The sequence below is a fragment of the Mandrillus leucophaeus genome, unplaced genomic scaffold, assembly GCF_000951045.1.
Source record: "Mandrillus leucophaeus isolate KB7577 unplaced genomic scaffold, Mleu.le_1.0 Scaffold145, whole genome shotgun sequence".
NCBI lineage: Eukaryota > Metazoa > Chordata > Mammalia > Primates > Cercopithecidae > Mandrillus > Mandrillus leucophaeus.
In genome coordinates this window covers 4062310-4090129 of record NW_012101421.1, presented here as the reverse complement: position 1 = coordinate 4090129, position 27820 = coordinate 4062310, and the positions used below count along the sequence as shown (strand labels likewise).

The 27820-nt window shown below is 38.8% G+C and overlaps 1 protein-coding gene across 10 annotated transcripts in view; it reads right to left on the bottom strand.

The window, feature by feature from the left end:
• DTNA (dystrobrevin, alpha) overlaps positions 1–27820 on the bottom strand; it is a 396613-nt gene that overhangs the window by 93720 nt on the left and 275073 nt on the right. For all 10 annotated transcript variants that reach the window (XM_011974402.1, XM_011974405.1, XM_011974411.1 and 7 more), the window contains one exon: positions 3732–3945. In XM_011974402.1, the coding sequence (XP_011829792.1) occupies positions 3732–3945 (214 nt within the window). The remainder of the gene's footprint in view (positions 1–3731; positions 3946–27820) is intronic.

Below are 27820 nucleotides of genomic sequence, written 5' to 3'. Positions count from 1 at the left end.
TTAAAATAAATTAGTATGACAAGAGCTAAGAAAGATCAACCTTGGATTTTCATTCATTGATTCATTCTTGTGTTGGCTATGGTCTCAGGTGTTGTTCATTAGAAGTAGAATAAAATATGGTCCTTTCCTAAAGAAGTCTGTGGGAGGCAGTCATATAAACAGTCAGACATGCACTATAAGACAATAGAGAATCAGGTGCAAGGAGAGGCAGACCTGTGGAAAGGTGATCAACTTGGCCATGGCAGGCGAAGGGCTCCACAGAGCCTCAGAGTTTGTGACTGCACCTCTCAAAAAGGCTGCACATTATAGACTTTTAAGAATTATTTTCATCTTCTAACTTTCTTTTGAGTTATTCTCTATTTCCTACAAAATAATAAGAACAATGTTAAAGTTCCTTTGAAGACTTCAAAGAGATTTCCCACTCCTCAACAGAATATGGACAAGAGGTGACAGAAGAAGCTGCTGCCAGTTTGCTGGGGGGATTCTGGAGGAGATGGAGGAGTGGAAGGCTCCTGGCAGCAAAGAAGGGGAGGTGGGAGGCCAGTTCCTGGGGTGATTGGAGGAAAGGGACAAGAGGAAGAGACTGGCTCAAACTCTGGCTGCTCCCTCACATATGTTCTTCCCTCTCAGCCCCTGGTCTTATTTCTGATATCTCTTTTCCCATCCTTCTCAGGCCCACTCATCCATTCCCCTAGACACCTTAAAAAAATAACATCTGGCCGTGGAGAGATTTGCTTAGAACTTGGTTGGTAACTGCTCTCTGGGTGACCCCCTCCTAGGAATACAGCCATTTTTAAAAGGAATGTCACAAAGAACAAAAATCTTCTGACTCAAGGAACTGTGTCTTCAGGGACAGAATGGCAAGAAGGAGCATAAAACATTGGGGTTCACTGCCCACCCCCAACATTGTACAAATCATCTACAGATGTAGTTATAGCTTCTGAGAGGCTGACTTGCCGACGAGCAGAGAGAAACCTTGTAACCAGGAAACTGATTACAGTCTGCAGTGAGCATCCTGGTATGAAAATTGAGATCCAGACTTTTTTTTTGGTGGGAGAGGGAATGTTATACTTGGGGAGCTATGGCTGTGGGAAGGTAAGTCTGATTCTCAGAAGTACATCCCAGTAAAGGAGGCATCAATCCTCATCTCAGGTTACCACTTTCTTCACAGAGTTCAACTGCCTGGGAGTCTAGAGAATCTTAAGGTACCACCCCCTTCCCCCCAAAATGACCAGGTTTCTTTGAATCCAAGTTCTTACTCTTCATGAGTTTAAATCACTATACTGCCTTTCCTTTTTATTTATTTATCTTTAGTATTATTTCTTCAGAGTCTAGGTTCTTAAGGCATCTCTAATTTTTATTTTGGATTTTTTCCCTGTTTATTTATAGGTCAATTAAAAATATGGCAAATGGGAGAAAATCCCTTAAATGTCTCAGTGATTCTGTAATAGCAACAGCACATCTTTATTTTACTAGTATCAGGATCATTCATGCCTGCCAAAATACAGACGGTTCCCTTAAACACTTGGACTCTGTCGTGGGACAGGTGGTAGGAAGTGGCATCAGATTTCCACGCTGGGTCTCATTTGGATAAATAGGAGTTCACTATTATAAGAAATAGAATTTGAACATTTATTTTATTCTTAGGTTTATCTTCTTATGTTCACTTCTAAGTTATATATCCAGTTAGCGGTACTTCCTGATGGCTTACATCTCACATCCAAAATTCCATGCCATCAGATGGAAAATTTGAGTGTCAGTAGAACTGCCTATGCTCACTTGCTATGCTAAAGGAGTAAACGCAGAAGTGTCTGCAGAGTAGGATCTCTACATGGATATGTTTATAAATCTTTGCAGTGAAATTTGTCTATGTGGATGAGTTTATAAATCTACTACAATGAGATTATTGAAAGTATACATCAGGAGGCTTCCTATATGTAAGAAGAATAGGCACCACATAAATATTTCTTTTGAACTTTTTTTGTGAATTGTTCCTGACCTTGGGATAGATGTCAAACTTAGCTTTTCATCAGTCTTGAAATGATTCAGCTATATTTTCAGCAGCTATTTAGACACCATTCGTAGATCTGTATTTAGAAGTGATCTAGCCAGTATTTCTGACCAAAAGTGAAAAATCTAACTATATTAGTGTGAATCCTATATATTTCACAAAATACCCCCTTCCTTATTGTTAGTCTGGTTTCTGGTCTATATTTGTGGAGTGGGTGCAAATGATTCTTCGGCTTTGATTCTTTATGAGTTCTCTAGCAATACTCCAGGATTTAGTGAGATATTATATTTCTCTTTTTGCAGTTTCCATTGTTACATTTCTAACAAATAATTCCCCTGACATCTTTAGGGGCAAATCTGAAAGCTGTCACACTCTTGTCACAGGGCCAGGTTAGAAATGCCACTACAGAAATGCCATGGCCAGGTTCCATTCTGCTGCTTCTGCTGCCTGTCGTGTGGAACCACAGTCCTCTTTACCTGCCTCACCATCCAGTTACCATAGTGATTAAGCCAGAGCAGTACATCTCTTTCTGAAGTGTGCACAGCCAACGCAAAGAATCTACCAACCTGGAATGCTAGTTGTAAAATTGCTGATTTTAACTGAGGAATTTCTCAAAATATAAACATCACGAACACAATAATGCACATTGGAAAAACTGAGCAGGAACGATTCTGTTAACACTGTAAGTTGCAAAGTGACAGCTGGTAGCTTTTGTGAATTGCAAAATAACATGAGCCTGGCTGGAACATCTCCACTGCGGGGATAAATACTTCCAAGCATTGGCCAGAAAATGAGACTAAGTAACACCTTCTGAGAATCTTAAAATGCGATTGCTGAAAGGTCAGGTTAGCAATTTTCCTTTTTAATATTCAAAACAAGCAGTGGAAGTGGATGGGGTGGTACTAAGTCCAGGTTGGAGGCTACTGGCAAAAAGCCCTCTTGAAATTGTAGGCTGAGAACGTAATTCAGGGTAATCCACATATACCTTGCTAAAGAAACCTTTGTTGAACACCTAAGTCCCCACTCGGCCACTAACATGCTGCGAGACACCAAACAAGTGACAATTTCTTTGTGCTTCAATTCCTTCATCTGTAAAATGAGGTATTTGGACGAACAGTCTCAGGCAGCCCTGAAATTCTCTGATTCTAAAAGGGCAAATTATACAAAAATGAAGCTGAGCTTCAGTTGTGGTCTGTGGACAGCATCCCATTATTTTATGATTGAAACACTTAAATTGACCAGTTCATTTAACGCAAGTCATAGTTACTTTGACTGGGATAGTTAAGAAACCCTTTTCAATTTCTTTCTTGTTTGCTGTAGGGCCTTGTTAGGACACCTCAGAAACATTGTCTGAAACAATTTGCAAAGAAGAGAGTTAAAAACATCCTCCCACTTCCCGCTTCATTAAATCGCTCCACAGGCAATCCTCTCCAGCATCCACAGCTTCCAGGAAGCAGGGGATGAGTTAACTAAAGGTCAGTACATAAAATACAACTGTCCTCAAGTTCCTCTGGCACCATTTTACTCTTCTAGTCTTTTTCACAGCATTTCAAATTTATATTAAACACATGGAGGCTTTACTGACATAAGCATCCACTGTAAGAAAAAAGAGAGTTAAAAAAAAAGAGAGAGATAGAAAATTATTTGGGAAAAAGACCAAGTAAGAGAGGAAGTGGAAGCCAAACATGCAGAGAGGAACAGACATTCAGACGGTGCTTACGGATCGAACGCTGCAAGCAGGAAGTTAAGGAGGAGGCTGATGGACTGCTCCACATGGATTTGGTGAGTGGTTGGCATCCGTTTGTTGAGCTGGTAAAAAATGGTGGAGAGCACAGCCTCTAAGCGGGACACATTGAGTTCAATGTTTGGGTCCAGGTTGTTCAGAGCATTTTCCCGCAACGCTTCTATGACATTCCATATGTCCACCAGGTGCACTACAATTAAAGCAGAGTTAACACATCAGCCCAGAGTCATGGAAGGCAAATACATTAGTTTACTTGTCCCTCTGTCCTGTTTTTTTCTAGGTATCTCACATGTGTGCAGCTGTTGTAGGGGGTCAACATAAGTAAATGAACATAGGCTGTGCATTATCTCTAAGACTTGATGTGCATTATATAATAGCAAGCAAATGATTTACTGACCACCACAATAGTTATTTCCAATCTTCACAGTCACCCTTGAAATACAGCTATTATCCCTATGTTACAAGTAAGAGAACTGAGGATCTGGAAGCTGAACTGACAAATGCAAAGGTAGAAGAGGAGTCAATGGCAAAACTGGCATTCAGATCCAAGTCTATCGGTGTAAAAGTTATTTCTCCATTGCACACCCTGCCCCCTCAAAAAGAAAAGACCAACACTGAAATTCTAGTGTTTCAAAGGATGTCCAAATCACATTTGAGTATTTAAAATGTTTTCATTTATTTATGTGTTTTTTAGCAGTATGCTTTTGGAAATAAGAAAAAAAAAGAAAGTTAAGGTAGGCAGGAAGACAAGGTAAAAAGGAAAAGTTCTGTACACACTGCCCCAGCAGCAGAACTAAGTCACAGATCACTGAACTAGGCTAGTCAAGAACAAGAAGCTTCTTGGCTACATTATTACCAACTGATTTAAGTCACGGTTACTTTCACTAGGGTAGTCCGGAAAACGGTTTCTATTTTCTTCCCTATTTGACCTGAGGTCTTGTTATGAGATCCCAGAAACTATGACCACAACCAAGATAAAGAACATGTCCTCACCCTCAAAAGTTTTCTCATGCTCCTCTGTAATCTATCCTCGTTCCCTGTCCCAGGCAACCACTGATTTGCTTTCTGTTGCAAATTTCAATTCTTAATAACTGTCATTATATAGTAAACACTCTTTTTTGGGGGCTGGATTCTTTGACTTAGTGTTAACTATTTTGAAATTCATACATGTATTGCTGAAAGTGCCAATAGTTTCCTCTTTTTATTGCTGAGTAGTATTCCATTATATGGATATATCAAAATTTGGTTATCAATTCACTTGTTGATGAACATTTGGGTCATTTTTCAGTTTTTGTTTATGAATAAAGTTGCTATGAACAATCATGTGCAAGTCTTTGTATAGATACATGACTTCCATTTCTCTTAGATAATGAGGGATTTAAAATATTAAAATCATTAAAAATTTAAGTAAATACTTAGAAATGAAAAGGCTGGGTTTCACGGTCGGTGTAAGTTTAATTTTTAAAGAGAGTTCGAAGGCATCTTCCAAAAGTAGTTGAACCATCTTACATTCCCATCAGCAGTATACAAGAGTTCCAGTTTATCCACATCTTCACCATTTCAGGTTGACTTTTCATTACGCTTTTGCATTTGCAAATAAATATTTTGTTTATTCTCAATGAAATAGAACAATTAGTTTCCGTTCTTGAGAAATATGGACTGTATATATACTTTTTCACTAACAGCTCCCTATTTTCTGTCTTCTACCTCATTGCTCACTCCTGGCTCTACACCTAATAAGCAAAACTAGCATCAGCTTCTACTATGAATTGAGCTATGTGACTGTTTTCTTGGCTTTTCTCTTTACGTTTGCTTTTCAGAACAGATCTATGGTTTCTGACTTTTGGTATAAGAGAACCTTAGCACCAATTTCTTCCATTATAATAACAAATGGGCCAACTAGCCAACAGTCTTTTGAAGTCAGATCCTTTTCCCAGGCTACGTTTAATTGCAGGATCTCTAATCACAGGACCCTAAGAGAAACAGCAACCTGTGCAGACATTCTGATTTTAAAATAGGCATGATGAAAAAAATCCTAAAGTGTGGCTCTCATAACTAACTTTGTGTGCATATTGAGATCTAAGAGATAAGTGGATTATGCAAATCCCTGAACTAAAAAAACAAAACAAAACAAAAAACAGGTTACATAGAACCGTTACTGTGTCCTTTACTTGTATTTTTGCTGTTACTTTTAACAATTACTCAAAATAATCTTTTATGTTATGAAGGGAAGATACCTGCACTCAAGGAGCACTGGACTTGGAGTCCAAAGACCTAGGTTGCAAATCTGGCTCTTCTATGACAAATGCATGACCTCTTAGCCTCTAAGACTTAGAGTCTCACTTCCTTCATCTATAAAATAGGGCTGGCATTCCTAAAAGGGAAAAATGCATAGAGTAAAAAGTGGTAGTTCCTGGTACCTAGCAGACAATGCATTATAGATGAACAAGTGAATAATGTGAGTCATGTCAAAAGAAAAATATACTGCAATATATCTCTGATTTGGAGCAGATAAGTACAAATCACATACCAACTAAAATACTTAAATATTTATTAGCTTTGGAAAAATTCAGATTTAAGTGATTTCAAATTTGCAACCTTCTCTGTATCAAGAATTAATCAACAAGGAAGTTATTTGTATTTCTTGGTGTTATTTATCCAACTCCTCAATCTAGCAAGCAAAACACTCCCAGGGAAATGGCATTCATAAACAAAATTAATTAATTAAAATTCTAGTGGGAAAGAGCTGGGATTCCTCTAATTACTCCCTATAGATTTGAGCTGTGAATTTTCTGAATCTAGTCATCAGGATGTGTCTGGGTGCAGGATGCAAAGACAGCAGTGCTGATGACATCCAGCCTGTCATCCTGCTTGGTCCCTGTGACCCATTCTCACCCAGTTCCTGGTTGTGGATCATCTGGGGAGAGGCATCTGGGGAACAGGCATCTGGGAAGAGGAGCATGGACTGGGAACTTGAGCATGGGAGGGAGATGGGTATATGTTAAGAAAGCTAAATGGCTACTGGTAGAGGAAGGGAATCTGGATGCTTAAGTTTCTCTCGATGAGCCATTGTAAGGAACAGGAAACCCTTTTAGAATTCCCAGGGGTGGAATTATCCAGGCCCATGGGAGTGACCGCAGGAGTGGCCTACATAAAGTTTCCCACATATGCATGCCCACATAAGGGTTCTTTAGGTACTTCAGCCTCAGTGTGAGCAGCCTGTACTCATCTCTCCCCTTGCCGGCCCTGGGATTCCCTTCCTTGGTGAATGCCACCATCCTCCCGCTCCCTATTCTCCCTCCAGGGAGATTTAATTTCTGGCTTCTATCAATGACCAAGTCCTATGGACTGTATATCTCCTAAACATCACTGTAATCCTGCCATTTCCATGAGCCTTTATTGCCACCACCCAATTTCATTACCCAATGCTATCATGCTTACTGGTTGGCTGAGTCAGTTCTTCATTCTTTCTGTACTCCCTTTCTACTCACTGCAGCCAGAGTGTGATTTCTTTCTTTTTTTTTTTTTTTTATTATTATACTCGGGAAGGGGAACATCACATACCAGTGTGTGATTTCTAAACTGTAATTTGACATGTCACTTGTATGCTGCTTAAAATCGTATGCTGCTTGGAGAATGGCGTGAACTCGGGAGGCGGAGCTTGCAGTGAGCCAAGATTGTGCCACTGCACTCCAGCCTGGGTGACAGAGCGAGACTCTATCACAAAAAAAACAAAAACAAAACAAAACAACAAAAAAAATTGTATGCTGCTTAAAGTCGTTTAATAACTTCCCATTAATTTGAAATCTAAACAAGGATTGCAGTTTTTTTTTCTTTCTTTTCTTTTTTCATCTAGCCCCTGTGTATTGTCATCTACATCTCATCTACTCTACCTTGGTGTCAACATCACTTCCTCAAGGATATCTGTCAACATCACTTCCTCAAGGATATCTTTCTGGGCTGGATCAGAAACCTGTCTCCAGGTTTTATACCCTTCACATGCACCACCTTAGAGCTCTGTCCTTCCCCATCACAGCATGTAGTGCGCACTCTTGGGTGGACCAACAGGCTGTCTGTTTCCCGTTCTATGTTGCATGTGGCACAGGACGAGACTGTGTCTATTGTGATAACTGTCCACACCCCTAGTGCCCCTCACACTGCCTTACACATCCTTACACATAGGAACTTGGTAAATGTCTTTTGACTAATTGACAGAATGACAAAGAAATGACTCAACAGTGAAACAGGGTTTTCTAAGGATGCATTTGCTTTCTAAAAAGCAATAAGGCATAGTCATGAAGAATCATAGACACACTGGTTTGAATCCTAGGTATCCCGTCAGTCTAATTACTTAACTTCTCTGAAGCTTCATGTTAGAAAATAGCATCTACTTTCAGATGATTACTATGAGAACTGAATAAAATAATGCCTGTAAAAACTTGGAATAGGGCATGTCATGTAGGAGATAATAACTTTATTATTATGAACAAATACTAGAAATCATACAAAAGTTATTAAACATAAATATGCTGCATTTACGTGCTTACATATTCAAGGTCCTAATATAAGGAAACGTAAAAGAAAAATATTTCATTAAAAATAAAATAATTCTGGCTAACTGTGAGAATAGATAATTAAAAAATGATTTAAGTAAAACTAGTTTTCATAATTATGTGCAAACACTATGGTAGATCGTGAGGACTCAATACAAACAATACAGATGTGGTTCCTGCCTATGGGAGCTAACAGTCTGGGGGGAATACAGACATGACTCAATCACACAAAAGGATGATCAGAAATGGTGACATACTGTGACATATAGTATGCTAGGTATAAAATGGGATTATGATATGGTCATGATGGGGCCAGGAGAACAAGATCAGGTTGCAGGAGCACCATAACTGTGATAAGGATGTGGCTCTTTATGCTGAGTATGAAGCCATGGGTTTTAAGTAGGACAGCGACATGATAAGGAATGCAGCTTAAAAATGTCATTTCTGACTTTAAGGTAAGAAAGGAGTGGAGACGGACAGACACACAGTGGGAAGTAGTTGGAGCATATTGTTTTAGTTCCAATAAGGGATGGCAGTATTTTTGTATACAAGGTGGTACTATGCAGAAAATACTGTAGTCATGCACACTGTACCCATATTTTCCAGCGGTGGCATAGTGGAAAGAATTCAGATTTTGCAGCCACAAAGATTAAGGTTTCATTCCTGGCTCCAGAAATAACTGCAAAACTGGGCAAATTTTATTAATAAAAATAAAATGTAATAATATTTTGTTTATATATTGTATTCTTTTATAAATGAGGAAATGAATGCCATCCAGAGGCAGTTATACTGAGATTAAAAGAGAACATGTATTCACATAATATGTGCTCAAGAAATGAGCTATTTGTGTTAACTAAATACACTCCGATCTAAAGCCATACTATTCTATTATTAATTTATAAGATCTGTGAGTCCAAAACTAAATTTTAGCCAAGTATCCCAATTTCAATAATTTAATCAACCCATAATCTTGATGACGTATTATGTGGGTGAAGTAAAAGAATCACAAAGTGCATTGCAGCCGCAAAAGCAGACACTTAATTCAGTTTAGTTGTCGTAAATTTTGAGTTAGCAGAGTTTAAGTTGATTTCACCATATCGGGTCATTAGAAACCTGGTGAGGAGGCTATCTTTCATAAAGGTTTCATGGCAACTTTATTTCATTGGCGACTACCTTGGGAGGTGTAATCATAGTGCAGAAGGTGCGGGAACCGGGGCAGTGGCTGAATTCCCCTACTGACTGTCCCTATGACCTTGGGCAAGTCACTTAACTTCCTTAGGTTTCAGTTTCCTCACCTGTAAAATGAGGACAATACTATTTTCTCCACTACATGGTTGTTTTGGGGGGTCAAATGAGATACTTCACATAAAGCACTGCACATAGTGCTTATAATAAGCATCGTATAATAAGCATTCAGTATACATTAGTTATAGAGAAATTTAAGTATCATAGGCCTTTTGTTTATTTAAATAGGGACACTGAGAAATGCTAAGTTGAGATTCATTAGGAAGTTATTAAGAACTCTGTTTTAAAAGTCTGACAGTTGTATAAATATGTTGCTTACTGTCGTGCTCCTTAAATCATTTTAGATATTTAGGTTGTGCAATAATGATTATGAACCACTAGATGGCACTGTTCATATTTTACTAAATAGCTATCAAACTTCAGTCGTCCATAATAGAGCACCTGTTACTAGGCACGGGAAATAGGAGGAATTCCCTCATCTATACAATTGCGTATATTTTACATTAATATATAGGAAAGGCAACATTTTACATAATGAAATTCCTTAGTTAACAATAACCACATCGAGAATAGAGAAAATGCATTCTTAACCTAATATTTAGTTCTTTGTGGAATCTTAAAAGTAACGACATTAGTGTTGATTTCAGGCAGTAATTATTAAGACCTAAGAGTTTGTCTTTATATACATAAATGGAAATAGACAAAGCTTCAATGGTTTTCTATAAATCCAGGCAATCTCAGGTAGAAAAGGGCTAGGTTTGGGTGTTTGGGGGGAGAATTGCAGATGGGTAAAGGAGAGTTTGTCGATCTCAAGAGATATTTTTAATGTGTTTTCTGACATCTTGTGCTATTTTAATGGGGATGAAGTCCTTCATTCACAGAGATGACTTAAATCCAAGCGTCCTTGGGAAAAGTGCTAAAATGACAAACCTAGTTATACCTAGATAGAGAGGGCTGATGTCATAAATTTTATTAGAAATAGTAGAATCATATAAGTTGGATAAAATATGGGGGAGAAAAATATCAAAAAGACAACTTCAAGATTTAGTCTATTTTATGATTTAGTCCAGGGCCAGCCTTTCTTGAACCCCTGAGGCTGGGTCCAAGTCTCTGAATCTAAGCATGATATTCTTTTTCTAAAGCATTTGGTGATCTCAAAATTCTCAAACCCAGACTCTACCACCTCCTGATTCCAAAATATAAGAGAGTGGAAAAGGGTTTTGACAAAACTCTCTGGGTGATTCTGACAACCACTGATTATAAACTTTTAGAAGGTTTTCAAAGAGCTTGTAGCTGAGAGAAAGGTCAGTAGACAATTATCTTATAGTGACTTAGCTTTAGTCATTATGGAATAGTGTTCTCAACTGTGGCTGCAGAATGGAATCACCTACAAGGTTGTAAAATGGATTCCTGGTGATACTGCTGGTCCAACACCACATTTGTAGTAACAAAGCACAGGCTATTTAGAAATGCTGCATCTTAGGCTCCCACAAAGACCTAGAGAATCATAATCGGCATTTTAGCAACATATCTAGGCAGTTTGTATTCACATTTAAGTATAAGAAGCACTTCTTGAAGTCAGTAGTTCTCAGTCCTTTGGCATCAAGACAGCCCGATATGTCTTCATAGGTTGTGAGGTGTATTGCAAGAAGCTGATTCCCATCAATTAATTTATGCAGTTTAAGAGTGATTTGTATAATTATGTATTATATATTATTTTAGAGGGGTTTGAGGCTTACATCCATAAGAAGGTCACTCATTGCATTATGATATGCTTTAGTTAGGAGAAAAGGAAATTGTAGGTATGCTGGGAATTGGATATAATCTGTTGATCTGTTATTGGGAATACATATATCCTCTTGCGTGTAGACAGTGTTGTGTTTGTGCGTGTGTGTGTGTGTGCATCCGTGCACATGCTCCCTCAATCTCTACCCTGCCTTCAGTGCTTAAAGTGAGGGCGACTGGTGTCTGAGGTTTCTGTTATGACTTGTTTTCCCCTCTTTCAGATATGCAGGTATATGCAGGAATCCCCATAGCAACAAAGATAAATTGTTTCTCCTGAAAATGCATCCAGTTCTCCCCTCCCTAGATATAAATTTCCTGACCTTCAGTGCAATATTCCCAGCATGAATTTTCCATTGCAACTACGCTCTTCAGAGTACAATAACAAAGTTGAGGTAATATTTCTGATTAGTTTACACAGAGGGTTTGAAGTGCCAATTTGTGTTCTTTCATACAGCAGATTCTTAAAATACGTTTGCTAGCTTGTGGAAAAGTTAATTATGGAGATTCATTCTTTTAGCTAGCCAACAAAGTTCCGACGTCCTTAGAACGAACAGATGAACACGCATACAAGCATTGTCTTGTTCCTACGACAACTCTCAAATGCAAAGTTTCATTCAGTATTCTAAGCACCAAGTAGACTTTAAGTAAAAATGCTTTTAAGGAGCTCATATGTGGGCCAGGCTTCACAGAACTGGGGTGTGAGGAGGTGGGGAGAGGAACTCAGCCCCTTGAGAATGTCAGGAGTGACACTAGGTTCCTCAGACTCATTACCCTAAGCCGCTCACTGGCGTATTTTATAGCCTTCCATCTTAGTCTTGTAACTTCTCTCATACAATAAGTATCCAGTCCTTATTGTGTTGCAGTGCTGTTCTGGCTTCTAGAATTGGAGTGTACAAGACAGGCAGGACCCTGATCACACAGAACTTATATGTGTGTTGGAGAGGGAGGCGATAGAGATGTTAAATAAGTGCATTGAGCATGGAATAATAATCTATTTTCTCTCCTTTTAGATTTCAAAATGTTCAACTGGCCTATAAAAATTGTACATATTCAAAGGTATACAATGGGATTTGATATTTATATATACATATTATTTATTTTCTCTTATAGAGAAACATGAACTGAGAGATAGACTGGGATTCACGTGTTTCTTCATTTGTACAATGGGAATAATAACATCCTTTCTGATAGTGTTCTGAGGAACAATGAATATGTACATGGCAAAACAGTAAAATATAAAGTACTATATAAATTTTAGGCATTATTTTTGAGAGCAAACAGAGAGGCATTAAAATTTACTGTCATATTCAGATAGAATTATAAACATTTTCCACCCACAAAAATTCTTTCAATTCTTTGCCTCACTCTGTCAGTTATAAAGATATTTGTCCCTTAATATGAACTTTCTTCTATAACTTGAAGTCTGTTTTCCCTTTAACGGATGAAATGATGTTATAAATCCATGAGAGACTGTATCACAGTGATTACTAGTTTAGTACAATTTCAAATTAAATATTTCAGGGGCCGGGAGCGATGGCTCACGCCTGTAATCCCAGCACTTTGGGAGGCCAAGGAGGGCAGATCCCGAGGTCAGGAGATCAAGACCATCCTGGCTAACATGGTGAAACTTCGTCTCTACTAAAAATACAAAAATTAGCCAGTGTGGTGGCGGGCGCCTATAGTCCCAGCTACTCGGGAGGCTGAGGCAGGAGAATGGTGTGAACCCGGGAGGCGGAGCTTGCAGTGAGCCTAGATCACGCCACTGCACCGGAGCCTGGGCAACAGAGCAAGACTCTGTCTCAAAAAAAAAGAAAAAAGAATATTTCAGTGTATCACTAGTTGCCATGCATCAATCACACATGCAGGCTGTAACATATGGAGAAAGACTGCCATATGCATTTACACACAGAGCTGGGAAATGGAACAAGCAGCTAGATTCCATAATAGTTTCAAAGAAATTAAATCCAACCAGCATTTTAAAGGCTCTACAATGCATTGTGATTGATGTTATTGATGATTTAACAAAATATGAGAGCCTGACTATAAAAAAGATTGTAAGTCTCATGGGGAGAGACACACTCAGATGACCTAACTGAAGATCACCACCAGACACTCTGTTATCCAAAGCCCACATCCATAGTGCAGATTAAAAAGAAAAGTGCTACAGGAGCTCAAAATACAGGAATGCTACTGTGGGCTGGAAACTATGTAAAGATTTGCAAGAGGAGGTAAAGCTCAAGTTGATTCCTAAAACACAGCAGAAAGTGTATGGATGGAGATAAGGAGGGAAGGATACTCCAGGAAGAAGTGGATTCGGTGAACAATGGCACAGAGCAAAGAACGATGATGGTGAATTTAGATTTTCTATTGACTTGATAGAGCCAGAGAAATTTGTGTTGGGGCTTAGAGGAAAGCAGGGTCTATAACTCTTCGTTTCTATTGCCCAGTATATAATGCTCTTAATTTTTCAATGAGTGAATATCTTTGTTTTTATATTTTATTAAAGATTTGAATCTCATAAAGTTAAATGTTTAATTTCATTTTCAGACTACTATGTGAGCTAATTCAGAGCCCCATCTGAAGCTGAGAAGTATGGTGGTGGAAACCAGGGCTGTGCTTTAGAGCCAAGAGTGGGTCTCAAACTGTCGAGTCTGATTCCATAGGTCTTGAGTGTGGCCAGGGCATCCCTAGGTATAATCAGCTCCTTAGGTGATTTTGTTAGACAATAAAGTTTGAGCACCACTGCTATGGAGCACAACTTAAAGAGTGGAGTTAGACAAGAGACAGGAAGAACAGAAAACTGATGCTCCTTTGATTCAGAGGAATTTCCTGGGAGCACTGTGGCCAAGAAAGCCAGGTGCAAATTACCTAGTTGTTAAGAGTTCTAAAATAAATAATTTATTTTTATGCCCTTATTCAGGCCTCTTATCATGAGAAAATAGTATTTAAAAATCTTTTGGGGAAGAAGGACTCAGTTAAATGGTATGCTTTGCCAGGGTCAATAGATATATTTTGATGTGATTACACTGAAGCTACATCACCCACATTAACCAAACATTGAAATCAGAAAGAAAATGTTACTAAAGGCACAGTCTTCAGATTTGTTTTCCATTAGTGAGCATGAGCTATACCTTTATAAAATGTGAACCCAAACAACAGCTGAGTAGCTCACCAAGCATTTTTATGCTTCCAAACTCAATGTCTTTCTGACTCTGAAAGCATGCTTTTATCTCCAAGGCAATTCTCTTTGCTAAGGATCCTTACAGAGAAGCATCATATCATACAGAGATAACATTTTAGTTTCACTTTAATTTCCTGGTTAAGGTGATGTAATAAACCTTCATGAAAAGGTCTACAACATATTTTTGGTGTAAAATCAAATTGAATATCATGCCAATCTTCACAGGCCCTGGTAGTACATCCATTGCCTATTCGGAAAAGGTATTCAGTATTCCTTAAATTGTGTTTGTAGACCAGTATCATTATTCAAAATGAGGTATAAAAATTGTTGACTCAATAACTGTCAACTATAAATTAAATCTAAAAACATTCAATTGAACAAGCATTTATCAAGCCCATTATTTTCAAAGTATTATACCAAGGATTATAAAAATAATAAGAGAAGGTAAATGAAAAGACAGATCTGAATGATAACTAATTTCTTATTGCCAGTGTTTAACTTTATTCAGAATATTAATCAGTTTAGAAGCAAGAAAATCTTGTATCTTATTTCTCCTGTGGATAGTGATTTTATAAAGGGCTTTTAGACCTCACATCTTTAATGTGGTCTTACCATTCCCTACATTCCAGTGCCCTAATCCAGGCTTGTAAAAGCCTTCTACTTAGAAGCAAGCCTCCTACTCACCTCCACTTTCTGTCTCTTTCTATCTATCCTAAGAAATATTGTAAGGTTCTGCTCTGGTCATGCCATTCTCCATCGCCTATTGAGTAAAACCCAACAGGGTAAGCATGAAAATCAATGTTTGGACCTCAGTTTACTAGTCTGTAGTCCCATCTTCCACTATTCTCCAGCTTCTTGCAACAGTCCTATGCTCTAGCCACACCAGATTTCTTAAATTCCAGAACATTCCCTTGGCTTTCTTGTATGTGCCTTTACTCAGCCTGCTCCCTCCACCAGGTGTTCCCTACAATCACCATCCCTCAAGGTAGCACACACATGCCATGTCCCTGAGGATGCTCATTCTGATACCCTCAGGTAGGATTACTTTCTCCCCTTTGTTGCTCCCAGGGCCCTTCACATATCTATTGGACCATTTATGACACTACACATTTTCCATAGTTATTAATAGACAAGTTTTTTCCTGAATTTTTTATACATTCCTAATTGGAATTATAAAATTCCAATTCATATAAAATCATGAGCTAAATATAAAATTACGAGCTAAAATTTATGCTTAGGGTCATGTATGTGTTGAAACATAGGTCTACGGCTTTCATCAGTTTCTCCAAAAGATACGTGGGGTAAACTTAAAAACCACAGTACTACATGCTAGTGTCTTGAGGACATGGGCTATGTCTTGTTCATCTTTGCATTCCTCTCAGCTCTTTGCATAATACCTTGTTCAAACTGGGTTCTCAATAATGCTTAGTGAATGGAATAGAGTAGGGCACCTACTGGATGCCCGGCATTATACATAATCCTTAGAAGCTTTCCCTTTACCTCAGTGTTCTAAGAAAGCTCCACAAGGCTTTACTGGACATAGTTTTCCACAGAACCTTTCTTATTTCTTATGTAGCAACTTGAGCTGTGGCCAGAATCCTAGAAGCCAGAGGCCACATTCTGAAAGAGCATCAATAGGGCTAGCAGCCATGAGGAATTGTCTCCTACTTGTCCTTTACAATTTTTGAACTCACTGACCCTGAATTACGTGCCCACCTGGCCAACATAAACTCAAATAGACAAAGTACACCTGGCCATTGAAAAAAGTGAGTAAGCAGCAACTGTATTACTTTTTCTGCATTCATTCTGTACATATATCTATATCTATACAATTCTCTGTACAATGAGAATAAATACAAATAAATAACAGAAAATCCATTTTATTTATTAATTAATTCATTCAGAAAATAGCTGTGGCCCAGCTCCCTAGTGCACAGAAAATTGCTTGGGAAATAGGACTAGAATTTGGGATGAAAAGATCTCTAGGTGGTTAATCAGCAGTACAGGTCATTAGTTATTGTGAGTGAGGTCATCCATAAATCAATATAGCATAAAGAATATGACGAGTGTATCTTTTGTTAAAAAAAACTTTAAAAGCCAATGGGATAAGTTTTAGTGATCTATTGCACAGCATGGTGACTAAAGTTAATAATGTATATTTCAAAATTGCTAAAAGATTAGATTTTAAATGCTCTAATCACAAAGAAATGATAAGTATGTAAGGTAGATGTATATGTCAATTAGCCTGTTTTAATAATTACACATGTCTACCTTATCATAACATCATATTGTACTCCATACATATTAATGTATACTATTCTTTTTCAATTAAAACAATTTTTTTTAAAAAGCCAATGAAAAATAGTGATGAAGAACCTTGAATAATGAAAATCAAGGGGGTGATATTTCAGATTCCTCTCGTGTACCTTTCGAAATCCTCTTGGCCCTGCCTCTTTCTCCTGCCCCTGCACATGTGACTGGTACCACATAGATTTCAACCAGGTTGATGCAGCTGCAACCGGACAATGGCTGGCCTCAGGCTCTTTCTGCATACCTCTGATGTCTCAGTACAAACACCTGGAACCTAGCTACCACTCACACATATGCAACCTAGAAGCATGAGGGCATTAACTCCTGTAGGTAACCATTGATCAATGCAGGACAGAGCAGCGAGATTAGAACTCCCTCCTTTTGTCTCCTGAATGGGCAGTTCTGGAGTGCACTGGACAAGGTTTCTTGGAAATTCCTGCACTGTCTATCCGCTTTCCTCCCTTCCTAGTTTCAGTGTGTTCTGTGTTCACTATCCCAGTGAGCTGCTTCCATGCAAGCTTTGTCTGGAGGTCTGCTTCCTGGGGAAACAGACTAAACACTGGTCCTAATAAAGTCTCTTGCCTATTCCTGGTTGAATCCTCCCAGAACAATAAATGAGAAGAAAATGATGATTGTGACCATGTTGGAAGCAGATTCTGATTCTTGTTTAGTTATATAAATTTTTCTCAGTTTGTTTTGCACTGCAATATAATATCACTGTTTTTTATTTAGCACTGTTTAAATTGAAAGATAAAATGCATCATATTTGATTATATCAAAAAGGTTGATTATTTTTCTGAGAAAGTAAGCTGCTTAGGAATGGTGCCATTACTATCAGTTTTACGGCAGGTTTGCTGGTCCACATGCTTTTCTCAATGTTCCAGTGTTTTTCGGTGACAAGGCTTGACAGACATTGTAGGACACTAACTGTCTACTATACCACTTGGATAATACTGGGAAGTTAGAAGGCTCTGTAATTACATGATTTTATCTGGTATTTACCCAAGGGAAGCCACTTAATATCTCTTGTACTACGCTCTCCTCACCTTGAACAAATAGAACTTTATAATTTCTGATAGACAAGGAGATAAAGCAGAAGTGCCTAGCCCAACACCATCAATGGTTACAAATAGCTACAGACAATTTATTTAAATATGTTATAGATATACTTCATTTTGTAACTACCATAATTATAAGTAACCCCTTTTTCCTTCAGAAAATGACATTTGGTTCATGAGATTGATAGGGCAGATATCAGTTTACGCAGCAAAGTATGAGAGTGAAATTACTATTTGCTAGTAGATCCACTATCCACTGTTTGATACTACCGATCTACAAAATCAGAAGCATTATAATAAATAGAACACATATGTTAGATTGTAAACTTGAGGTTATTCTATTACTAAATTTGTATACTAAGGAATATTACTATCTAGAATAATTTAAACTAATAGAAAAATCTCATTGCACTTTTCTGCTTAAGCTACCCCAGTTAAATTTTTTCCCTTTTAAATGCAAAGATAGTGCCAAGAACCAACATTATCTGATTGACAAACTTCTAACTGTTCCTGAGGATGGACTGTTGTTATTATTGGGGGAGGGAGCTTTGAAAAGGGAAGAAAGGGAGAATCCTTTATTGGACAATTCAGGCTTTTGGATTTCTTGCTACTGCTGAACATTTTGAAGATGCTAAAGTACGTTGTCAGGCCATGCTGAGCAAAGGTTTTGGAAAGGGCCTGGGAAATTAGAGTAAGGGAAAGAAAAATTAAATAAAAACTGGGTTTAGGCCAAGGAAAAAGCTAAGTAAGTTATCAGATAGCTACCTCTAGAATGTGCATATCAGATTTCTTATGATCATTTACAAGGAGCTTGAAGTGACGCTCCAAATCTGAATAATCTCCATGTCCCTCAAGGTACTCAGTAAGTGTCATGCATAGAGTCATTACTCCATAGACATTTTATGAGCCCATCTGCACATATGGGTCAAATGCATTCTGTGTGCTAGATACTGTGGAGGATGTAAACAGTGATAAGACACAAACCAATTCTTATCATCCTGTCTTGTTTTCCTCAGATTACTTGGGCCTATCTGAAATTGTTATTTGCTAGAATGCAAGCAACATGAATGTTTTTTCTGTTTTGTTTACTGTTCTGTCTACAGAGCACCTGGCACATGGAAGGTGATCCATACATAGTTGCAGAACGATTTTTAAAAATACTTTCCCACTAACACGGTGAAACCCCGTCTCTATGAAAATACAAAAAAAAAATATATATATATATTAGCTGGGCATGGTGGTGGGCACCTGTAGTCCCAGCTACTTGGGAGGTTGAGGCAAGAGAATGGCATGAACCCGGGAGGCAGAGCTTGCGGTGAGCCGAGATCATGCTACTGCACTCCTGCCTGGGCAACAGAGCAAGACTCCATCTCAAACAAACAGACAGACCAAAAAAACCCAAAAAAACAAACAAAAAAAACTTTCCCTATAGAATATAGCTTTTATATTACAAGTCATTGACAAATAGGATTGTTTTGTAAAGTAATTTTATTTTCACAAACATTTTTTATGGGTACTGTGAAGGTCACTTAACCATGTGCTTGACTTTTAGCCATTTTAGTCTATACCCCCAGAGGTTAGTCTATTTGGTGGCCATCACTGAAAACAATGGCTGAGACAACATTTCCAGGATGTTAAAAAAATTAATAAGTACAGAATTTTTGTTTGGGATGATGAAAAAATTTTGGAAATTGATAATGATGATGCTTGAACAACATTGTGAATGTATTCAATGCCATTGAACTGTACACTAAAATGGTTAAAATGTTACATACATTTTAACAACCTTTTTAAAAAGCATTGAATACATTTAACTAGAAAAAGATAAAATACGCTATAAAAAGAGTGGAGACAATCGGTGCCACTCTACATTGCACTTAATGTAATAAAAAATGCAATTGTCTTTTAAAAAGTCTTTTGCCTGAATACATTAGCTGTTGCTGTTTGGATGGTAAATTGGCTTGTTTTTTTTTTTTTTATATTTGTATTTTTAAGGCTTAATGTAAGCATCCCTCCTCATCTCCTGTAGGAGCTTCTATGTATCAAGCTTTAGAATGATCCTCTTAAGTTCCAGTCGATTCTGAAGTCTCCCAAATAACTTAGGAGAAGAAAACCTCAATCTGCTGCAAGACCCTTCTGCCCCTGTGAAACCTCACAAATCCACAGGGCTTTCTCTGTGAGGGGTTTTGCTACATGGCCTTCTAGTCATAGGTTCAATTGCTAGCTTCTTAAAGCTACTGTGGTTCCCTCACTAACACAATGATGAGGGTTAAGTGTTTTAGAAGCCTTATGGCAAGAAAAGTCAAAGTTCAGATCATTTAAGAGGAAAACAGACCTAGGGGTTGATGTGGTTTGGTTCTGTGTCCCCACCCAAGTCTCATCCTGAATTGTAATTCCCACATGTGGAGGGAGGGATCTGTAATACCTACGTGCCAAGGGAGGGAGGCGGCTGGATCATGGGGGCAGTTTCCCCCACACTGTTCTCATAATAGTGAGTGAGTTTTCACGAGAGCTGATGGTTTTATAAGTGTTTGGTAGTTCTTCTCTTGCTGTCTTCTCTTTCCTGCTGCCTTGTGAAGAAGGTCCTTGCTTCCCCTTCCCCTTCTGCCATGATTGTAAGTTTCCTGAGGCCTCCCCAGCCATGTGAAACTGTGAGTCAATTAAACCTCTTTCCTTTCTAAATTACCCAGTCTCAGGGAAGTTCTTTATAGCAGTGTGAAAACGAACTAATACTGTGTGAAAATGGACTAATACTGAGCATTGGGGTAAACCTAGAAGAGATCTATAAATATTTTTCATTTCTGAAATACAACTTAATGCCAACACACTAGGTAGACCACCAGTGGTAATTTATTCATTTAAAATTAATAGGTACTGAACCATACACTTTCTTTGACATCATTTTCTTATTCAAGAGCTTCTCCTCAGTAGTCCCAAAAGGTTAATTTACTTATTCAGTAAGTATTTTTTTGAACACTTATAATGTTCTAGGTATGGGGGATATGTCAGTACATAAGACATACACTGATCTTTGCCCTTAAGAAGCCTACACTCAAGTTGGGAAGGTGTAATAAACATAACAACTAAGTAAATTACATAGCATAGCATCTACTAGAATGTAATAAATACTTTAGGAAAAACACAAGCAGTAGGACAACACGGATAGGGGAACTGGAGTGTTAAATGATGTTGCCAAGGTAGAGAGCTCACTGAGAAGACAACAAGTGAGCAAAGACTTGAGAAAGATGAGGAGGTCCACCATTGAGTTCTCTACAGGCAGAGAGTTCCAGGTGAAGGGAACAGCCAGTGCTAAGGCCCTATGTGGGCACATGCCTGGTATGTTTCCAGTGAAGTAAGGAGGCCAACGGTGGATGAAGCAGAGTAACCAGACAGGAGAGTGGGAGGAGATGAGGGCAGAACAGAAAAATGACTTGAGCCTGTGGAGCCAACTGGGCCATTTTCTGGACTATGCTTTTACCATGAGGGAAGCGGGGAGCCACTGCAGGAATCTGAGCAGAGAAGTGACAAGACCTAATTCGGGTTTAGATGTCCCATGGAGATTGACTTCATTTTGTGGTAGAAAATATTCATGTGGGCCAGGCACAGTGACTCATGCCTGTAATCCCAGCACTTTGGGAGGCTGAGGTGGGAGGATCACGAGGTCAGGAGATGAGACCATCCTGGCTAACTTGGAGAAACCCTGTCTCTAACAAAAATACAAAAGATTAGTGGGGCGCAGTGGCATGTGCCTGTAGTCTCAGCTACTCAGGAGGCTGACGCAGGTGAATCGCTTGAACCTGGGAGGTGGAGGTTGCGGTGGGCTGAGATCGCTCCAATGCACTCCAGTCTGGGTGACAGAGCGAGACTGTCTTGCAAAGAAAATGCTCATGTGTTATTTCCCTGTGCAGCTTCTCCATGTTTGGAGGATGTTTTGGGGGTGTTGTTATTCAGAATGGTTGACTTTTGACTTCTCTCTCCCACCTTTGTTATCCTGCTCCTTGTCCAGATCCTGCCTTTGGTTCCTTTTTCTCCCTCTACGATGATAAGGGACTTGGAACTTGATATGGGAAAAGCGTTCAGTAAACAGTGCTGAACCTCATCAGCTGTGTAAAACAAAGTGTCCACTCCCCTTCTAAACCTACAGGGTTATTCAGTCTCAGTCCTGCTTTGAGTTTTATACAAAGCATATGTCCCAGTGGCTCTCACACATCTGAGCAGTCTTCTTTCTCACAGATGTCACTGGAGTGCAGGTCCATGCTTTACTGTGTATAGCAGAAAGTGCAGGTCCATGCTTTACTGTGTATAGTTTTTTATGGCTGTGTGGCAAATAACCACAAAGTCATAATCTTAAAACAAGAATCTTATTAACTCACAGTTCTGTAGTTAAGAAGTTAAGTATGGCATGACTGGTTCCCTGCTCAGGGTATCGCAAGATTAAATCAAGATGTTGGCTGAACTGAGTTTTCTTTGAGAAACTCTAAGGAAAAAAATACTTTCAAGACATTTGTTAGCACAGTTCAGTTCCTTTTGATCATAGGACTGAGGTCCCTGTTCCTTGCTGGCTGTGAGCCAGGCGTCTCCCAACATCTAGTGATTGAGCATGTGGCACTTTCCATCTTCAAGCCAGCAATGGCATGACAAATTCATCTGTCCCTTCAAACGTCTGATTTTCTCTTCTGCGGCTGCCAGAGAAAACGCTCTGCTTTTAAAGGGCTCATGTGTTTAGTTCAGGCCCACCCAGGTGATCTCCCTATTTTAAGGTTTGTTGCAACTGTGCAATGTAGCATAATCTAATCACAGGAGTAAATTCCACTAAATTCCCAGTTCTGGGGATTATTCATGGGATTGCTCAGGGGATAGGAAATTTTAGGAGCCATTTTAGATTGTAATTCAGGTAAAGATGTTTTGGACCCGGCATTTGTAGTCAGCACAGAAAGATGTGCATAGATTTGAGAGATATGTGAAAGTATAACTGATGAGATTTTTATAATTGATTCAATTTGGGTTGAGATAAGAGATCAAAGATGATGCCCAGATTTATGGCTTGAGAAACTTGATGAGTCTTGGTATCCTGTGGGAGCAACCTCTCTTTTAAAAGGATTCTCTGAATAAATATTCCACTTTTCTATTACCAACTTCTATCTCTCTTTTTCTTTACTCTTCAACAAGTGAGAACAATATATTGAAAAAGAAATTTTTATTGCCGAAGAAGTATACTAAAACAAACATGCATTTACGTAAAGTTTCGGTAAGAGAATATGCAAATAGGGATGAATTTCCGAATGATCCACTTTGTACTCACACTGTTCTCCCCATAATCTAGAATAATGCTTGGCATGCAGCAAATGCTCAGTCTCTGTTTGTGAAGTGAATAAATAAATGAGTGATTGCTAATAACAACGAATGTTAACAAAACCTCAGTGAGGAGTGAACCAAGGTGACATCAGGAGTGACTTTCTGATGGAATCTCAGTTGTGATTTCTTGGGAGAAGCTGCTCTCCCATCCCCGTCCTCCCTACTGACCCCTGTTTTATTTCAGTGTGTGCTGGAGGCCTGAGATCCCGGGAGCCAGGCATTGGGAGAACCCCTTCTGGGTATCCCTTCATTGCTCTGCTGACTGGCTCCAAGTCAAGCAGGCAGTTTCCCAGAAACAGGGCTTGGCAGACAACCAGGAGAAGGTCACTGAATCTTGCCTTGGCACCTGTTCGATAGGGTTGGGAAGCTTGAAATACGTTCCTTTGTATGCATCACTCTTTCCCAACTGACAGGAGCATTTTAAGATGATGGTTTTTCCTCAGTTGTGAAAGTAAAAGTGTTTAGTTGGCACAGATTCCATGTATAATGCAGAAGCGGAAGAAAGGGAAGGAAGTCATTGTGTGTTACATCCAGATGCCTGGAAACGAGACTACAGGTGTGGCTTAGTTCACAGGTTATGCAGTGGTAGCAGCTTAAGCAAAGCTTCCAGCATTCTCTAAAACAAAAGTCTGCTAACAAGGAAACAAAACCCTGTATTTTTAAGATCTTAAAAACAATTAAAGGGAAGAAGTAGCTTTAATGAAACCCATATCATAATCATCAGGACTTTAAAATCATTGCTTTTGTCATCCAGAGGTTTACTCTGATTAAGGGGAAATAATTTTGCCATAGGTCCAGGGTGCCAGAGACGAGCAGTTTTTCCATCGTCCTATTACATAAGCATCTTTAATAGGTTTGTTTAGATTCCACTGCCACCACCAACTTTCCCACAGGGAATTTTTGGGAACACTGCAGTCTAGCACAATGCACCTTCCTTTATTCTAAACAAGTGTCCAGAATGATTCAACATCACGAATGAAAATATGCAGTAAAAACATTTGCAACAATACAAACAAAGATAATTGTGCTCCAAAGGTTAGTCATCTGCAGTTTATTTCCCCAACTGTGAATATTCCTGCTTTTCCTGCTGGCCTCCTTGACTAGGGAGAATCCTCTGATCCTTCTCCTTTAAATACATTTCTTTCTCTGGTTCGATTTCTCTTGCCTGTGTTTCCGACATTCAACTTTATTTTTACATCCAAGATTTTATACATAGTTATCTGAGAAACACAAGAGTCTATGTTCTTGAGCGGTGTGGTCGATTCCTGGTGCGTGGTGTCACATACTTTCTCCTACTTATTCAAACATGAATCCAGGGGCTGCTGTGAAGGGATTTTGCAGATGATATTATGATCCCAAATTAGTTGACCTTAAAACATGGGTATCATCTGAGTGGGCCTGATATAAACACGCGAATCACTGAAAAGCAAAGAGTATTCTCTGGCTAGTCACAAATGGGGAAGTCAGAGAGGACACACTAGCTGGGCTGGAAGAAGTCACCAACTCCCATGCCCTGAGCAGCCGACAGGGCCATGGGGCAAGGAATAAGGGAGGCTCTAGGAACTGACGGTAGTCTCCAGCTGACAGCCAGCAAGGAAACAGGGCCCCAATCCTACAACCACAAGAAAATAACATTTTCCCACAACGAATGCACTTAGAAGAGAACCCTGACCTCAACATGAGAACCACAGACCCAACCAGTACTTTGATTTTAGTTGTGTGTAAAGCTAAGCCGAAAATCCAGCCATGCTGCATTGGATTTCTGACCTACAAAAACTGTAAGATAATAAATGTGTGCTTCTTTAAGCTGCTAAATTTATGGTAATTTGTTACCCAAGAATAGAAAATTCATAGTGGCAGCTACAAATCCACATATTTAAACATGAAGCAGGGAAGAGGAATATATTGATACACTAACTGGAAGAAAAATGAGTGGGATATAACTATTTACTACGAAAAACATAGCTCAGGGCTACTCCTGCCACAAAAGACAAGTGTTCTTCTATTCACCTGACTCGGTGAGAAATGAATCTAGTGGAGCATATTCATTCATTCACAGAATATTGATTCAGGACCGACTAGTTATATGGGACTCACTTGGATTACTTTTATGGTGATAGAGAAACATTTAGGTAAAAAGGTAACTGCATTTTTTTGGTTCACAAGAAATTTGAAAATAAACTCAGAGATAATAACATAGAAAAAGGTGTTCTAATAACATATCTGAATGAAGGATACCTTTAAAATATTTCAATTTCTAGAAGAAGAGTATGCTGAGAACCTCTGACAGCCCAGACACAATTATAGACTCCTCTTGGCCTTTTAAGCAAAATTTTAATTAAATTTTAGTTGATATGACTAACAGAAAGAAAATTCAGGCTGTAACCAATAGGGCTAAAAGATGGTGTAATGTTAGCTGTGGGTGTAGGATAGAGTGTTCCCTTGCCTTCTGAATTTTGTTCCTACTATTAAACAGGAGGGATTAGACATTTCTGATTTATTTCTCTGGTTGTCCTTTGTTGTTCACGAATTTAGGGCTGCCTTTCATTGACTCCAAAGTAATTTCTGAAAAAAAAAAAAAGATCTGCTGACATTACAGGCTATCTGGATCATTAACCACGTCAATGCTGACCAAGGAAATAATGTTCTAGTAGAAACATCTATTTGTCTAAAATAAAGGCTGAGATGATGCCATTTTATATATCCTTATAAGAGTTTATGGGGTATTAATTTTTGTGGAAAGTTAACAAAAAATCTGGAAGCTAAAGAGAAGACTTGATTAAAAAGGATTATTTAAAATATTATTTGTATTCTTTGTTCTGCTCTATTCCTTCTAGAATATAAAATAATCAACTTGGTGTCCCCTAATTTTTTAGAAACACTCATTATTTTATTCTGTTAGAGAATGTGCCAGTTACACCATGGGGAAGGTATGGCAGGGTACAAAGATAAATGGTAAGGGGAAGAAGCGATTTGGAAAGGAGAACCCTTTGACTTAAAAAAAAAGATGGGTTTTTACAAGTGTCTTTTTTTTTTTTTTGAGATGGAGTCTCGCTCTGTCGCCCAGGCTGGAGTGCAGTGGCGCGATCTCGGCTCACTGCAAGCTCCGCCTCCCGGGTTCACGTCATTCTCCTGCCTCAGCCTCCCAAGTAGCTGGGACTACAGGCACCCGCCAGCACGCCTGGATAATTTTTTGTATTTTTAGTACAGACGGGGTATCACCGTGTTAGCCAGGATGGTCTCGATCTCCTGACCTCATGATCCACCCGCCTCAGCCTCCCAAAGTGCTGGGATTACAGGCGTGAGCCACCACATACAGCCTTACAAGTGTCTTTTACAGCAGGGATTGGTCAACATTCTTTTTGTGCACCAAGAGACAAACAGGGATATTATATCAGTACATATATAACAAGAGAGAAAAAGAATTTACACAACATTTTTGCTGAAGTTAAATATCTAATAATTGAGTACATGAAGAAAATACTGGCCTATCAATGAGAAGAATGTAATTCTTCTTGGGAGTATACATTTTTAAAAATTGGGGTTACAAGTTAGTGTTCCATTATCGAATCAATTACAAATATTCATCTGTAAAATCCATTAGTTCATTCTCTATAAAAAAGTAGGTTCTGGGCCTCATTTAGTTCATGGGTGACAGTGGCCACTTGTTCAGAGTCCTTTTAGAACCCTGGGAACTGATTATTCTCGGCATACATTAGGAATTGAATAGAAGAAAATAAACATGAATGTCAGTGATAGGAGCCAGTTGTCCATATGGAAAATCATAAACAAAGTAGGCAAGGGCTGTGGGGAAGGAACTATAGGGAATTAACCAACATTTATGAAATTTGGATTTAGATAATAGATTAAAAAAGAAATCTCCTGAAAACCTACACAGTCTGTGCTTTATCCAGACAATATTCATCTTTTTCTAGGTGATAGCTTTACAAGAGCCAGTTTTTGTTTTTTCCTCCTTTATGTAGTTTTAATACTTAGTTTTGTTAGTATATGCAATGAATTTTAAATAAGGTATGGACCTAAAAGTAAACAATCTATTTTCATTGAAAATTCATTGACTTCTATGAAGTAAATACTATAATACGTTTCTGCTCTTGTTTGAATGTTTGTGTCCCCACCAAATTCTCATGTTGAAACTTAATCCCTTAATGCGATGGTATTACCAGATGGGGCCTTTTAGCAGGTGATCACGACTTGAGGGCAAAGCTTTCATGATGGGGATTAGTGCCCTTATAAAAAAGGCCCCAGGCCAGGCGCGGTGGCTCACGCCTGTAATCCCAGCACTTTGGGAGGCCAAGGTGGGCAGATCACCTGAGGTCAGGAGTTCGAGACCAGCCTGACCAACATGGTGAAACCCTGTCTCTACTAAAAATACAAAATTAGCCAGTCGTGGTGGTGCATGCCTGTAATTCCAGCTACTCAGGAGGCTGAGGCAGGAGAATCACTTGAACCTGGGAGGTGGAGGTTGCAGTGAGTTGAGATTGTACCATTGCACTCCAGCCTGGGTAACAGGAGCAAAACTCTGTCCAAAAAAAAAAAAAAAAAAGTCCCAGAGGGCTG